Source organism: Vulpes vulpes, chromosome 8, assembly GCF_048418805.1.
Source record: "Vulpes vulpes isolate BD-2025 chromosome 8, VulVul3, whole genome shotgun sequence".
Classification (NCBI taxonomy): Eukaryota; Metazoa; Chordata; class Mammalia; order Carnivora; family Canidae; genus Vulpes; species Vulpes vulpes.
Window position 1 is genome coordinate 57,951,417 of NC_132787.1, and position 16,352 is coordinate 57,967,768.

At 46.4% G+C, this 16,352-nt stretch overlaps 1 protein-coding gene across 3 annotated transcripts in view; it reads right to left on the reverse strand.

Moving 5' to 3' along the window:
- Window positions 1–408: 408 nt before the first annotated feature.
- ATP1A1 (ATPase Na+/K+ transporting subunit alpha 1) overlaps window positions 409–16,352 on the reverse strand; it is a 29,918-nt gene continuing 13,974 nt past the window's right edge. For all 3 annotated transcript variants that reach the window (XM_072766794.1, XM_072766795.1, XM_025994632.2), the window contains 19 exons: window positions 15,886–15,999; window positions 15,472–15,606; window positions 15,259–15,376; window positions 14,551–14,819; window positions 13,884–14,082; window positions 13,296–13,405; window positions 11,344–11,478; window positions 10,596–10,788; window positions 9,133–9,308; window positions 7,999–8,135; window positions 7,046–7,196; window positions 6,290–6,458; window positions 5,998–6,152; window positions 5,330–5,453; window positions 4,370–4,515; window positions 4,127–4,257; window positions 3,743–3,844; window positions 1,223–1,314; window positions 409–769 (listed from right to left, as the gene is read on the reverse strand). In XM_072766794.1, coding sequence (XP_072622895.1) covers window positions 741–769; window positions 1,223–1,314; window positions 3,743–3,844; window positions 4,127–4,257; window positions 4,370–4,515; window positions 5,330–5,453; window positions 5,998–6,152; window positions 6,290–6,458; window positions 7,046–7,196; window positions 7,999–8,135; window positions 9,133–9,308; window positions 10,596–10,788; window positions 11,344–11,478; window positions 13,296–13,405; window positions 13,884–14,082; window positions 14,551–14,819; window positions 15,259–15,376; window positions 15,472–15,606; window positions 15,886–15,999 — 2,685 coding nt within the window. In that variant the 3' untranslated portion in view covers window positions 409–740. The remainder of the gene's footprint in view (window positions 770–1,222; window positions 1,315–3,742; window positions 3,845–4,126; window positions 4,258–4,369; window positions 4,516–5,329; window positions 5,454–5,997; window positions 6,153–6,289; window positions 6,459–7,045; window positions 7,197–7,998; window positions 8,136–9,132; window positions 9,309–10,595; window positions 10,789–11,343; window positions 11,479–13,295; window positions 13,406–13,883; window positions 14,083–14,550; window positions 14,820–15,258; window positions 15,377–15,471; window positions 15,607–15,885; window positions 16,000–16,352) is intronic.

A 16,352-nucleotide genomic window follows, 5' to 3' on the forward strand; every position in this document is an offset into this window, starting at 1 on the left:
CATGTTTTGCCATCAAGAAACAGGTGCTAGATATGTTGGCAAATTGAATTTAAATAAGTAAAAATATACTTCATAAATAAATAAAATTTTTTTTTAAAGTAGATGCTAGGCAGCAGATAGACCACTCACCCAGAGGTGGCCCACAGGAGAATGGGTCAGGTAAGCTCCTCTACTAGAAAAAGAGGGTCTGGGCAGTTTCCTCTGAACACTGGTTCACAAACATGAATGCGACTCCAAATAGCCTAGAGAGCTGATTAAACCAGATGGCCGGTTGGTTAGCTTTGGTTCAGCAGGTCTGAGTTTGCCAGGCTCAGAAGTTCCTGGTTGGTGCTGATGAAGCTGCCAGCACCGGGATGCGCACTCAGAACAAACATCTGGACAACAGAAGTGATGAGGCCATGAGACAGATTCCATTATAATAGCCATCTTTATTTGTAAAAATCCAGATATAAAATGTATTCTTTCAGTCTTTCCAAGTTTTCCTTTTTACAAAAACAAAAAGGCACATAAAAACCATCCCCACTGTCATTCCCATAGACGATGTTTTTCAGGCAGCCCTCCCCCCTCCCCCCCATATAGCTACATGCTTCATTCCAGGACGTCTTGCTTCCCCCACATGCTTCGGTGCTTTCCTACCAGGGTAGAGTTCCGAATTCCAAGACTGAAGTACACAAAGAGGGGGTGGGTGGTGGGTGCAAAGTGTGTGGCATGATGCTCCACGACGTGCAGGACACGGGGGTCTAGTAGTAGGTTTCTTTCTCTACCCAGCCTGTAGGCAGCAAAGAGAGACAAGACACACTGCAGTGAGTCCTCCTGGCTCTAGTGCACAGTGGGAATGATAGTGACAAGGAATGACTTGGGGGTGACAAAGTCCAGGGAAGGCGGATGGTTCACCCAAATTCAATACTGGACCTCAACTGTTATTTAAATGTTTTTAGAAAGAATGTATTAGTTGGGAGGATGGTTGAGGTTTCTGACCAACTTTCTACCGTATCCTATTGGATTTGTAGTTTCGCCTAAAATATGATTGGTTCTGAAACCTTAATTGAGATCTTTACTCTGGGGATGAGACTGGCTGTACCCAGTTTCCAGCTGGCCAGGCCAGTGGCCTTAGCCAACCAGACTGATCACAGAGGGAGCCCAGACACTTCAGAGGAAATAGAAGCCACAGAACTACGGCCTCTCCCACACCCCTGCTAAAGCTAAAAAGGTATGTAATTACCGCCAGGGCGTCGCCTGATGATGAGTTTTCGGACTTCGTCGTACACGAAGATGAGAAGAGAGTAGGGAAAGGCACAGAACCACCAGGTAGGTCTGGAAACAGAAGCAGGTAGCAATTTACTCATGAACACAATTCGAAGGAAAGAGATGATGAACTAAGCCTGGGAGGAGGAGCCACATACAGTCACCGCTAACTACTGAGCCGTTAGCATGGAACACACAGAATGGTCTTAAGAACAGAATGTGGCTCCCTGTGCTCAGGGCCTAGAGGGACTTCATGAAGGAAGCCCCTTCCCACCTTCAGTTTGCTTTTTATAATCTGTAGTGTGAGTTGAGATTTTTTTGTTGACCATCCGACAGCAAATGGACATTTCCTTTCCTCCCTTTCTAAAGTTTAAGAAGCTTGAGTGTGCAATATATCTATGTCCTGGCACTTGAAGGTCAAGAACTACCAGGTTTATCCACCCCTTGAATTCAGTCACCTGTGTATTGAATCCCAGCGCCAGGGAATGAATAACGCCGGGCCCTAACAGAGAGTGGAGGCCTTTGGGAATGTAGCGAGCTGCCGCTTCAGCCCCCAGCCTGGAGACAGGTGCCCCAGGCAGCCTTGGTGGAGGGCTCTGCTTCCCTGACTACCAACGTCTGCAGTCAACACGTGAGGGCGGCTGTCCCAGGGCAGAAGCCTGGCCCTCGGCGATCTCCTCCGCAGCTAAGATACGACCTCATCTGACTCAGCCACCCGAAGTAACTAACCCACCTTCCAAATTGGGTAGAACCCGTTGGGAACAAGTGATCTGGTCCTAGCAAAACATGTCCTGAGGCACTATTCCATTTCAGGGTCATGCTCCATCTCAGCCTTTTAGACAGCTAGGCAGTTCTCCTACCCTCCTCTTGACAAACAGTGACTCAAGCTGATAGAATTCAACTTGGACAAGGCTTTGCCCCTTATTGTATACCAGCTCTGTGTAAGGGGCCAGGGCTACAAAGTAAAAAAAAAAAAAAATTCCTATAGCCCATGCCTTAAAGATTATAAGCTAGTGGGGAACAGAAATGACAAGTAATACCAAAGAAGGGGTGCAAGTACACCAATCCAGGAGGGTGAGATCACATGGGACAAGCTCCCGGGAAATCAGTCCTGAAGGATTATCCAAACTAGTGGGGTGGGAGGAAGCATCCTTACCAAAATATGTATGTGGGGAAAGAATACTGAATTCACCCAACAGAAGCTTGGATGGCTACAAGAGAAGGCTAGAAAGATCATTTGGACAATAGTGTAGAGACCCTAGATGCCAGGCTACCCTTGCACACAGGGGATATCTGTATAGACCCAACAAGATGCCAGGGAGGCTCATGGGGCTTGGCTACTTCAGGGATGGGGTCAGTGGAAGGAGGTGATGGCTACCACCCAGGTAGGATGGATCTGAGAGCAAGGCTGGGGAGAATTTTTTTTTAAGATTTTTGGGGTGTGTGTGTGGGTTGGGGGATGGGGGGTGTGGGCACAGTGAGAGAGGGAGAATCTCAAGCAGACTCCTTGCTGAGCACAGAGCCCTATGTGGGGCTTGATCCCATGACCCTGAGACCATGACCTGAAATCAAGAGTCAGACAACTAACCAACTAAGCCACCTAGGCGCCCCAAGGGTGGGGAGACTTTTGAATCAAAAGGTCATGTTACAAGGGTGCCATATTTTGTACTTTAGCATCTTTTAATCAAGTTACAACTGTTTAACCTCAACCAGCTAGCGGATACCACCAAATACACTCTTTTGTTTCAAAAAGCTACTGGAGGGACGCCTGGTCTTCAGTGGTTGAGCATCTGCCTTCAGCTCACGGCATGACCCTGGGGTCCTGGGATTGAGTCCCACATTAGGCTCCCTGCATGAAGCCTGCTTCTCCCTCTGCCTGTGTCTCTGCCTCTCTTTCTGTGTCTCTCATGAATAAATAAATAAAATCTTAAAAACAAACAAACTACTGGAATTTGCACTTGTGATAAACCTGAATTTTTCACATACAGGGTTTACCACAGAGTCCTTCACTGTGTTTAAAAAAAGGCTAGTCTGATCCTGAGCAAAGACTTAGTGGTCAGCTTCCTTTGGTCTACTCTACTGTGATCTACTTCAAGCCTGTTTCTCCCACCTTCTTCCTTTGAAAACAGAGGATTCCGAGGCCCAAAGGTGGGGGCCTGTGATAGGACACACAGGAGCTAGGCAAGTAAATCAAGATTTGAACCTATTCCAAGCCCTCGGCCTCTCTGGTCTGCCTCTAATGACAACTAGACAGTTGCTGAAGGTGGCCTGAGCACTGATGCAGTTAGCTGGTGAGCAATCCCAAGGTACCAGAGCCTGTCTGGCCTGATCCCAGGTAAAGCCTAAAGACCATGGTCAATCCTTCCTAATTTCCAGTCCAGAGAAATTCTTGGACATGCCACCCCAAATTCCTAACAGTAATAGTTACTAGTGCACATCATGAGAGAAGTTCCACTTTTCTCTCACACTTTGCGGAGCTGGAAGAGGAGCAACTTACTTGAGGGGGTACATCCTCAGGGCAACACCCATTCCAGGGCAGTAGGACAGGAAAGCAGCAAGGGCCGTCTCTTCAAAGAGGCCAAATATTAAGATCTTGTTCCTAAAATCAAGGGAAGAAAAAGCTTAAGAATGCAATCAGATGTTTCTCTTCTAATGCTATGTGTTAAAAGACAGATCAAGGTCTTTATGTGTATAAGTCAGTTATGTGTACTTAGGAACTTGCGGGCAGATGAAAAAAAAAAAAAACCCCCGGAGAATCACATCTTGCTTCCTAAATCTGTTCCAAAAGGGGGGATTTCCAGAAACTGCCATGTATTGGGTTCGGGGAGGTTAGAGATCACCAAGATGCCTCACGTGAGGACCCTGAGTGTCCTCTACTCACTTCATCCCCTGCTGGAAGACTGAGTTCCTCCTGGTCTTACAGATGACCAAGTCAGCCCACTGCACCACCACAATACTGACGAAGAAGGCCGTGTGGCAAGTGAACTCCACGATTTTCCTCTGTTCATAGGTCTGAAACACAGAAGGCAGACAGGTGAGCTGGCTCTTGGCCTGCATGGCCAGAGGCTGAGTGGCCACTGTCCTAGGGGCCTAAGGAGCTCCCACTGTTTGGGCCCTTACTCACCCACTGCTGCCCATAGCTGTCCTCCACATCGTTGATCCAGCGGTCATCCCAGTCCACTCGGAGGCCCAGCAGGTGGGTCGGGAGGAAGCCGTTCTCAGCCAGAATCACAAAGTAAGTGAAGAAGCCCCCCAAGGCCTGGATCATACCTGCAGGGGTGGAAAAACAATTCTAACCTGATTCCAGGGCATCTGCACATACTTCATCTGAGTGCTGTAGGAAGCCTGGGAGGGGACTTAGGGGCGGCTGTCACTGGTTGAGAGAGGACTAGAAGGATGGAGGATCCCAGGGGCATAGGGTGCCCTCTTCTCTTTTTGAATCACTTTTTAGAGCTTTAAAAGGGGAAGACACACAGGCCTTACTCTGAAACCTCCGAAACACCCACTGCTATTACATGATCGTGTATCTCTATGGGGGCAGAGCCTTTTTAGGGGGAAAAAATTCATCCCTATTTTTTAATCTCTGATACAACATGACTATTTTCCCATCTCAGTTTTCACACATTCAAAATAGTGAATTTTTTGACCCAACCCTCCTCCTCCTCCTACCACTTTCAGGACGCTTCTCCTCTGGCCTCTGATCTCACACCACACTTCCTGAATTCCTCAGGGCAGGATTTCTTTCTATACTCTGGACCTAGTCTTCCTTGTTAAACTTAGGTCTTCCTGGCCAGTAGCCAACCTCTTCTCAGCAACTGTCGACAAGTCTCTGTCCTATTTCTACAACGTACTCATCTGTTCCATTTTACCCAAGTGTTCACAGTGCTACAACCTATTAATCCAAAGGCCTGGGCTGCTCACAGTGGCCTTGCCGGCTTCTCCTGAAGGCCAGTAGGCAGAGCATTTAGGATCAAAGGGCATTTTCACTGCCCACCTGTTAGAGGTCATGTTCCACTGTTGATAGAGCAGGAACCAAGCCCTGGGGGTGGAGAGTTGGGGTGCAAGTTCACCAGCAGCAGCTTACCGATCTGTCCATAGGCCATGCTGATCAGCCGCTCATTCACAAGCTTGTCCGTTTTGGGGTTTCTGGGCTGTCTCTTCATAATGTCGCTCTCAGCTTGCTCATAAGCCAGGGAGATAGCAGGAACCTGGAGACGAGAGGCAGGAGTATAAAAGTTGTCAGATACCAGGAAGCTGACACTGTGAACCTTCCATTATAAAGTCCTTGCTCTTTCCCCCTTTATTTTCTTACTTTTTAAAGATGTTATTTATTCATGAGAGATACTAGAGAGAGGCAGAGACACAGGCAGAGGGAGTAGCAGGGACACAGGCAGAGGTAGAAGCAGGCTCCATGCAGGGAGCCGGATGTGGGACTCGATCCTGGGACTCCAGGATCATGCCTTGAGTCCAAAGGCAGATGCTTAACCACTCAGCCACCCAGGCGTCCCGCCCTTTCCCTTTTAAAACTGTTTTTCATACCATGAGATGCTATTACCAGTCCTATTAAAAAGTAAAAAAAATCTTCCCTTTCATATGTTGCTATCTGACAAGTATTGACAGTTGCCCTAAAGACTAAGAATGCTGCTTCCTAGGGGCTGAAGCTGTGATGCACACCGGGTGCCACTAAACCCGGTCTGACCAGGTGTCGCAGCGGCGGGTGAGTGAGGGCCTGAAGCCCTGCCAGTCACTTACCATGTCTGTGCCCAAGTCAATGCAGAGGATGGTGACAGTCCCCAGTGGTAGTGGAATGTTTGCAATAATAAATATCAGGAAGGGGGTGATCTCTGGAATGTTACTGGTGAGGGTGTAGGCAATGGATTTCTTCAAGTTATCAAAGATCAGACGACCTGGGAAAGCAAGATTTTGGTTTTGTTTTTGTTTTTTACTACAGAGCTAAAGGGGATGGGCAGGCTAAGAAGTAGATACAGATGGGAAGTATTGGGATGAGGTTTTAGCGAACGCTTTGAACACAGTGCTCTCTCACCTTCTTCTACTCCAGTCACAATTGACGCAAAGTTGTCATCTAGAAGAATCATGTCTGCAGCTTGCTTAGACACGTCGGAGCCAGCAATCCCCATGGCAACCCCAATGTCTGCCTTCTTCAAGGCTGGAGAGTCATTCACGCCATCACCAGTTACAGCCACAATAGCCCCCTGCCAGAAGAAGGGGAATGGGTCTGTAAGAGCCACTCCATCCAGGGGTGGAGACACAGGCCTCAACTTGCCTCTCCTCACTACAGACCCCGCCCCTTTCCTAGGAGATTCTCCGCAGCAGGCTCAGAACCGACTCAGCTAAGAAGCCACCCAGGTACTATCTGACCACAGAATTAAGGAATGATGATAAACATATCCCCTCCCGTTACAAACAAGGGCTCCTCAAAGCCATGACTTTGGTGAGTGGACCTCTGTACAGCCCCATTCCTGTAAGGTCTTTTCAAGGGATGGGATGACAGTCTCCCAGCTATTCACATCCCCAGTGTAGACATTAGGAGCCTGCACTATTCCAGGCAAGCATGGAGCCTCAGACTCTGGGAGATGGTGAAGATGTGTGTTGTCAAGTGTGTGGCTCTGCTAACCCATTATCAAGTTCCTCTTCCCTCTGGAGCTTCTTACTAGCACATATGCAGTGAGTCTCAGAAAAGCTGGGCCACGTGTCCAGCACCGGTGTTGTGTTTTCACTGGCACTGTGATCACAGAGGTCACCAGTGCCTGATAGAGCCTGGCCCTGGTTGCCCGCTAACCTGTCTCTGGCAGCCTTCCACAATGATAAGCTTCTGCTGAGGAGAGGTCCTGGCAAACACGATCTCCGTGTGGTACTTCAGAATGTCATCCAGCTGCTCGGAGGTCATGTCTTTCAGGTCGCTTCCATGTACCACACAGGCCTTGGCGTCTCTAGGATCAGGATGGGAAAAAGGTCACCCATGGCTTCACCAGCATGATGCTTATCTCCAAGAGGGGCTGTTTTACACAGAACACTTTGTAAACAACACAAAGCCAGAGGAAGTTTTTCCTCTCATGTAAGAGCTATCATCTCCGCAGTATCCTACAGGTTACAAAGCACGTTCATAGGTCTCATCCAAGACTCACAACCACCTGCAGGCAGCGTACCTGTCATCTTTCTCGATCTTTAGAGGAAACACACTGAAATAACATGACCAAGTTTCAAAGAAGAGACCCAACCCTTTGATAGCCCCAAAGTGGGTGAGCCGCCCCCAACTTTAGCAAAAAAAAACAAAAACAAAAAAAAAAATACTTCTTTGTTTTTGTTACCTATTTTACTTTACTGCCAAAATTCATTTTTGGTCTGCACTACCTGGACAAGCCCTGGAAATGGACTCGGTGCTAGGTGTTAGGTTGTATTCTTTGTGGCTGACAGCATGAAATTGGACACTCGACTGCAGAGCATATGACAAAGGCTCAGCTTCCCTGCTCTGCAAAGTGGGACCACCACCTCCCTTAGCAGGTTAGCACATCAAGGGCTTAAGACTATGTGAGCACATCTAAGTGTTGGCAATGATGACTTGCTCTCATTGAAACTGTCCCCTGGAAGGACAAGGTTGCCTTCTGGAACTGTAGGAGCATTCCCCATTCAGAGCAAGCCTAGAAGCAAACCATCAGAGAGCCAAGCTGATGACTCTCAACTACCACCATTTGCACATTCAAGGCAGACCAGCTTTTGAGCTTCCTGTCTTACCTGGGGTTCACCTGGCTCACTGGGATGTTGAGACGGGCAGCAATGTCTTCCACGGTCTCATTGCCTTCTGAGATGATACCTACACCTTTGGCAATGGCTTTGGCTGTGATTGGATGGTCTCCAGTGACCATAATGACCTGGAATAAGAAACAGGGCAATTTAGTGAATGCAGCTGCCTCAGGAGGCAAGAGTAAATATTAAGGATAATTCATCTTGGAATAACAAAGGACAGAAATGCAAACCTAAAAACTGATAAACATTAACTAAAAATATAAATGCCTGTTTACAGAAAACAGAAAGCAACCTCCAGATTTTATCTTAGTACACAATCATGTAAGATACATAGCACCTACTTTTCCTTTTACACAGTCATAGAAGAAAACTCAAATTTACCAAAACTGGCAAAAAGAAAAAAAGAAAAGGTAAAAATGTGATGCTGATCAGACTTGAGGGCAAAGATGCCACATATTGTTGGTCAGCACTCCCAAACTGGCCTAATTTGGGAAAGCACTGAGTATGTAAAAAGAATTAAAAATCTTGTTACTACTTTTTTGAGCCAATGATTATATTCAGAAGACTACACTTAAGAATAGAGTCAAAGTGGTGGCGGAATAATTTTTGCAAAGCTCTTCAGGGCAGTGTTACTAACGAGGATGAGAAAGTGGAAACAAATCAGACAGCTAGCACCAAGGGAGGCTAAACAACCACCCCGTTATCAGTGCATTTGAACAATGTTCCGTGACTTAAAAAGATAGATGCAGAAGACACCAAACATTCATTAAAAAACCAGTTAAGTGAAAATGGAGAAGAAAGCTACTCACTGCACGAAGTGAATCAATTTAGAATGCAAGAATTTCAAATCTAAAACCTTATGCCACGTCTTTTTGCCCTTTTCAGTTATTGTTTATGTTCCCATTTCCTTTCCCAAAATGTGTTTTCTTTTAAACCCCTCATCTGCTGCTTATGCCAACATTTTAGTACCATTTGGCCTTTTTCTGGTGGTAACCAAAGCTGTAGTGATAAGAAACTAACCCTCCAGGTAAGTAAATAAGCTGGCTATGGGACTCCCATGGGGCCACATGACTAAGCAGGGTACCCCAAGGCACTAAGATGATGCCAAGGACCAGGCACTACCTTAATTCCAGCACTTCGGCATTTGCCCACAGCGTCAGGAACAGCAGCCCGCGGAGGGTCAATCATGGAGATGAGCCCAACAAAGCAGAGGTTCTCAACAGGGAAATTCACATCATCAGTGTCAAACTGGAACCCTTCAGGAAACTGTTCATCTGGCAGGAAAAGGTGGCAAAAACCTGCAAGGAAGGCACAGCGTCTGTGAGCCTGATGATGCAGGTGGTACAGGAAACAGCAGCTGGTTCTTTGGATTACCTCGGGCTCCATGGTTACTTTGGGAGTATTTCTTAAAAGTCTAGTTTTAAAACAGTGAGGCTTTATTTAACATGTATAGATGCTATGGAGTCAGGAAAACCCACACTAGTGACAGAAGCCATCACCACGCCTCCAAGGAAGGCCAGGGCTTCTGAGCATCAGGACCTCAGGGTTCTAGACCTGCCTACTACTTAGATCTGGCAAATCATGAAACTGTATTTATCTCTGCTTCTTTCTTTGGAAAAACCGAGTCCCCATCATCTCTGCTCACTATTCATTTACCCAAAATACATTACTGGGTAGCAGGGAGGCCCATCATACAAAGTACTCTGAGGATAAATACAAAGCAGACACATTCTGCCCAAGGGGCTTATCACATAGTATCATTACCACCAGGATCACGACATTCAGGATGTTCTTGCAATGCTGTAGGAAGGTTACGATGTTCTTTAAAGTGGTAGGAGGTGGCACATGGATTCAGGAAGAGAGAATGCTCCTATTGTGGACTGGTAGACATGGGGAAGCAACACTTGACAGGGATTTTTCAGTGGACAGAGTACTTCAGATTAGAGGAGGGAGCAGGTATGAGCCAAAGTATGGAACCAGGCAATCAGTTCTGAGTCAGTAAGCTAAGTGGAAAAGAATTACATCAATAACGACTTTTTATCTGCCTGCCTGCAAAATATCACGAAGACCACTTTCTCAATTACATTATACAGTGAGTGTAATGCACCTCTCCTCTGCAGGGACTGACATACTGGGAAGGACAAGCAGCTCCCTAGATGCAAAGTTTACTGTTAATGTCATTTGTGAACTGACGCATGAGCTCCGGTGTGAATTCACAGCCATTCTGTGCCAGTCAGGAAATGGTTTTACTCTTGAAGCCCTGGGAATTAATTTTAATTTCATTAAGCCTGTAGATCATAGTCATAGCAACAAAGGTTTGATAATAAAGTTCTTCTCCCCTGTTTTTTTTTTTTCACCCAGGCAAACAGAACTGACCAGCATGAGACCAAAGATCTAAGTATGAATCAGAAGCAAACCAACAGGATTCTGTTGCTCATGGGCCCAACACACCAAACATCTCTCCAGTCCTTACTCTTTCCCGGAGAGGGGGCAGATCAAGAATTCTTCCGGAAGGTTTAGGAGAGGTAAGGACACCATGCAGATGTGTACCAGACTGCTGGCCATACTGCTGGCTGTTCACATACCCAGCACTCGCTCTCCGAGGCCGCCCAGCTCCAGGTAGGCGTTCTGAAAGGCATCCTTCAGCTCCTCATCCAGAGGCTGCTCCTTGCCGTGCAGGAGGATGGAGCTGCAGCGGTCCAGGATCCTTTCCGGAGCACCCTTCATCACCAACAGGTGTCGGGGTTCAGACGTGTTAGGGTTCTTGTGGATGGACAGCTGTAAAGTATGGTGGAAGTGTGAACGCCAGTGGCTAAGCGTGGCAATCCGAGTGGGTAGCTCAGCTCACTTACTCCTTAGTACATGTCATAAAAACCACCAAGGTCTCCCATTTCTGAACTTTGGTGTCTCACTTTGTAGCATTACTTTGAATGCTACCAAGAAACCCAGCACAGTGGTGATGTAGCCCCAAATCCCTGATACATGTTCATATATAAAACATTTCTGAAGGAAACTGGGAGCAAAGGGATAGGCGCATCTGTGGACAGCCAGCCCCCTCCCCACACACTCCCTCCAAACCACAACTAAGTATTCCAGATGACTTCAACACATTAGGTGAGGCTCGATTTATCCCACTGATACTTTAGCAAGTTAGGATTTTCTATACATAGTCCAGGTTAAAATTTAAAAGCTTTCATAGAGTTTGGAGAATTCATTTAGAAAGCACTTAAGCTTATAATATTTCAAACAGGAAAACAGCTCTCCTTCCAGCTTCCACTCCTCCCTGCCTGCCCCCGGCCCACCCTTGTCACCGCCAAGCCACCGCCAAGCCACCTGGTACTTGTTGGTAGAGTTGAAAGGGATCTCCACAATCTTGGCATATCGATCTCTCATCTCCTTCACAGAACCACAGCACAGCTCGATGCATTTTAAGAGTGCGGACTCTGAGGCGTCACCTGCAACTGCCCGCTGTCAACAGAGACATCTATCTGTTAATCAGCCTGAAACGCTTCACCCAGGCACCAACGAAAAACTGGGAAGTCACCCAGACATATTCTGGTCTCATCAGAAGTGGAAGACAGGGTGGGTGAAGAGGAAGCAAGCCTCCCTCTGCCTCTTCCTCCTCCTCCACCCCACATCCAGCTTCTGGAATAAGAGGGGTGCCTGAAGGGGTCACCCACTCTTGGGAAGAGCACAACAGACTCTTCTAACCTACTTTAGCCTATTTATTTTTAATCTTCCCCTGTTGCAAAGTCTCAAAGCCAACACTATTCCCAAGGACATATTTCTGATTATGAATCTGAAAATATCAAGTCAGAGTCCAAATATTTACAGCAGCTACAATTCAAAAGAAAATCCCTTAGGTTCCCAGGACTGGGGGCAAACTGTCTGTGTCAAGGGCAAAGTAGACAGCTTTAGACATAATTCAATTGTGCAAAATTATCTGGGCCTGATTGGTGTGAACTGAAAGCTATTATTAGCTCCAGCAGTCATATAATCAGCTAACATTTTAAGTTAAAGCCCACACTTGAGGTAACACATATTTCTATTTTGTGAAATATAGTAGGACATACTAAGAACATTTTTAGCTGTAGCCAACTTTTATATAAACACTTTTAGAATTCTGACATGCAGAAGAGAAAATTAATGCTCACCAACAAAGTAGTTCTGTTTAATAAGAAAGGTGGCCAGGTTTGGTAAGAAATGTGAAATAAGTGGAATCATTTTTAACAAAGGCCGGTTATTAAAGCAGGATAGTTGCATGCCTTTTGAGAGAAGGGAGCAGTAGTGTTGCTACTGACATCCCCCCCCCCACCAATACTCAGGAATACACCCCACACTCCCTTTCTGGCACTTTTAAATCAGGAAAGATTTGATACCTGTTGAGCCCTATGCTGAAAGACTAGAAGATTTCCATTTTGAAGTAAGGAAATACATAAAAATAGGCATCTCAAGTTTTATCCCAGGATACATAACATCCTCCTCAAATGAACACCAATTCGATGCCAAGAACTCTTCCTTTAAAGGATACAAGGGTCCCATCTTCACAGGAGAAGCCACCGCAGTTCCCTCTATAGGAGCCTTCTTGCTCTGACAGCTCAGTTTCTACCCAGAACCACCCCCAGCAGCCTCACCGAGAACAAGCGAGCCCAGAGGGCCTCACACACATCTTCCTCATCCTAAACAACCTTGGGTAGCTATGACCTTTCTGAGACTGTCTCCACCGGACAGCACAGTGAAACCTCAGTCAGTTCACATGAATTCCATGAGGCTGAGCTTATTTTTGCATCATTAGTAAGCAAGTAGAGAACAAATAAGATAAGAGAAATAGCTGAGCTATTTTAAGAAAATAAATGGCTTAAGGGATTTACTGGAATCTACTGTATCCTAATATGCAAATACGATTATCGAGTCACAAAAGCAGCCCTCACCGTCTGCTGGGTTAGAGGAGTATCATACACTCAGAGTGGCAAAACCGGGTTTTATTCATTAGGTTTATTCATTATTTATTCACGGTGAAGACTGCCTCCCACCTCTGGCCAGTTTTTACTGTATAAACCCTTTTTTTCTGACCTATATGGACCACAAGGTAATCTTAAGTGCTCTGGGATCCCTGGGCAACATAAGCTACATACACAGAGCATCACATGAAGGGTGTGCTACGAGGACTGGATCCGAACGCAGAGAGCACATGCTCTCTAGGGAGAACACTCAGGTGGTGGTTCTTGTGTGCTACCTACACCCCCGAAGGTGGCCTAATGGCTAACAGGGATTCCTAGGCATACCTTAAGGATAGGCAGGTTTTCCTGGTTAGCCTGAAACACCGCCCTGTTACAAAGACCCGCAATTCTGGACAGAGCGAGCCAGGTGGCTGAACTCTTATCGAACGAGACACCTGATGGAAGCAGAAGAAAAAAAAAGATAGGAAAATAATGCATTGAACTTGGTATTAAGGTCCCATCCAAAGTGAAAGGATACATCTCATTTCCCAGCTAATGAAACGAATCAGGTTTCAGGGCAAAGTCAAGAGAAATCTAAAACCCCATACCCCTTAACTCTTACCAAATGATAAAGACAAACACAAAAACCAACTTAAAAAAAACAAAAACAAAAACAGGGCAGTCCCGGTGGCGCAGCAGTTTAGCGCCGCCTGCAGCCAGGGCATGATCCTGGAGTCCCAGGATCGAGTCCCACATCAGGCTCTCTGCATGGAGCCTGCTTCTCCCTCTGCCTGTGTCTCTGCCTCTCTCTCTCTCTCTTTCTCTCTCTGCATCTCTATGAATAAATAAAATCTTAAAAAAACAAAACAAAACAAAAAACAGGAAGCAATGTGAGCAGGTGAGGTTGAAGTATGGGGTGGGACCTGGCCTCACCACTCTGATTCTCTGTCGTGTCGGCTTCATGGATTTGATTGTCGAACCACATGTGGGCAACGGTCATCCGGTTCTGAGTCAGAGTTCCAGTTTTATCTGAGCAGATGGTGGACGTGGATCCCAAAGTCTCCACAGCTTCTAAGTTCTTCACTAAGCAGTTTTTCCTTGCCATGCGTTTGGCAGTGAGGGTCAGACATACCTAAAAACCATTAGGGACCAGATTACCTCAATCTCAGCATTGTATACAAACTCTGGCTACCTCCTAAACATGGAAGAAGCTAGTCTAAAATTAAACCTGTCCAATCATCCTCCAAAGTCTGAATCATGACCAGAATGTGGATAGAGGGCCTTCCCTCCTCCCATAAAGTAAGAGATTAAGAAAAATTGAAAATAGCCAGGATTTACCACATTGTGGTTCCCCGGATCACCCCCAAATTCTCCTCCTTGGTCACACTGTTGTGGATCATGCAATAAGATCAAAATCTAGGCTTATTCGGGCTTTGGGATGACCATCTTCCATGTAAAAGACATGCTCAGCCTCCTCGCTATCTAACCCCACGCAAGCGAGGGCGATCACACCTGAGCTGGCAGCCGCTCTGGAGAGCACAGTGGAGTCCCATGTGCAGGCTGATCTAAGAGCGAACACTGCTGTCGCCAAGCTGCTTACCGTGACAGTGGCCAGCAGACCTTCCGGCACATTGGCTACGATGATTCCGATGAGAAAGATGACGGCCTCAAGCCAGGTATACTCAAGGATCAAAGAAAGGATAAAGAAGGACACACCCAGAAACACGGCCACACCCGTGATGATATGGATAAAATGTTCAATTTCTGCAGCGATGGGAGTCTGGCCTCCTTCCAGCCCAGAAGCAAGTGTGGCAATTCTTCCCATGACAGTGCGATCCCCAGTGTATACAACAATGCCGCGTGCAGTGCCTTAAGAAAGGGAAGGAGAGGAAAATTGTACCTCGTTTTATCAAAGAAGTCACAGAACTTGCAGTTGCCTGGCATGGTTAAAAAAGAGACAAACCGCACGTTTTTAGGGGCCAGCGCTTTTGTGGGGTATAACCAGAGAGACTGGTGAAGGGCTTTCTATCCAGGAGGACAGCAGCTCCAAATGCCACTGGCAGGTCAGCAAAGCCAACAGAAGAGGCATGTCGGAGGGTGGGGGTTGGGGGGAAGCTGACTGAGAACCCACAGGCTTTCTGAGCCTTCCTGCCAGGGAGCTGACTGCATCTGCCGTGCTTGACCACAGTTGTCAGACAAGGAGCCAATAAAACAAGAACAGAAATTAGGTCTACGGTTTTCATCATTGTTGTTGCTAATGCCCAAGATAAACAGCATGCTATATGAGTAATGCCGTTAAATGGTCTACCTTCCACACAGTTGGTTGAGAAGAAGGCAATATTCCTCGTTTCCAGGGGGTTTTCATTTGTGAAGTCTGGAGATCTAGTCTGGGGCTCTGATTCACCGGTGAGCGAAGAGTTATCCACCTGTCCATGAGACAAGAAAGAGGGCTGTGTATGTGGACACCGGGCTGCTCTGCGCACTGTGCCCGAGCCACAGGGGGCACCCCCGCTGAACCCACCTTGCAGCCGTTGGCAGATATGATTCTGAGATCAGCAGGGATTCGGTCTCCTCCTTTCACTTCCACCAAGTCCCCGACTACAACCTCCTCTGCGTTGATGCTCATTTTTTCACCATTTCGAATCACAAGTGCTTGCTTTGGAAGCAGAAAACAGTTTATATCATTCAATTAGAGAAAAGTGGCTACAGACAAGGATCGGGTAGTGTTCAAACAAGAAAACCAAATTATAAAAGGATCTCTAATGTGAATTATCTGAGAGCACGACCAGGAGGATTATTCTATTTATACAAGTTACAAAAGCTTGTTGGGAGTTATGTTAGAGGTGGCCCTCTTGTTCCCATTGACTCGGAAACCTCAGCTTCACACTAACTCTCATTTGGGGCTGTCAATGGAGAAGGGCAAAGCGAAAGGTACCTGAGGAACCATGTTTTTGAAGGATTCCATGATCTTTGAACTTTTAGCTTCTTGATAGTAGGAGAAACAGCCAGTAATGATGACAACAGCTGATAGTACCACACCAAGATATAGCTGGAAGAGAACAAACAGGTTAGAGCCACGGGCTCTCAGTAAGGAGTTGAAAACATTCAGTTAATTTTTGACAGGTCAAGGCTTCAGAAATAAATATAGGACTCATGTCTTTATATGTATCTTTCTAGAGACTGTGTATAGGAGGGTCAGGGATGAGGTCACAGAGACCCTTGGTCATAACACTTTGACAGACTTTTGGAAATGTTCTAGATGAATCCCACTTTATTAAAACAAAGACATTTTCAAAACAATTTGTGACTTCTGAAGAATGGCTACCAAACATTTCTGGATGTGCATTAGGGGCCAACATTAAAAGCTATGCTCTGCCATCTGGGTGGTGGCTGGCCCCGGGC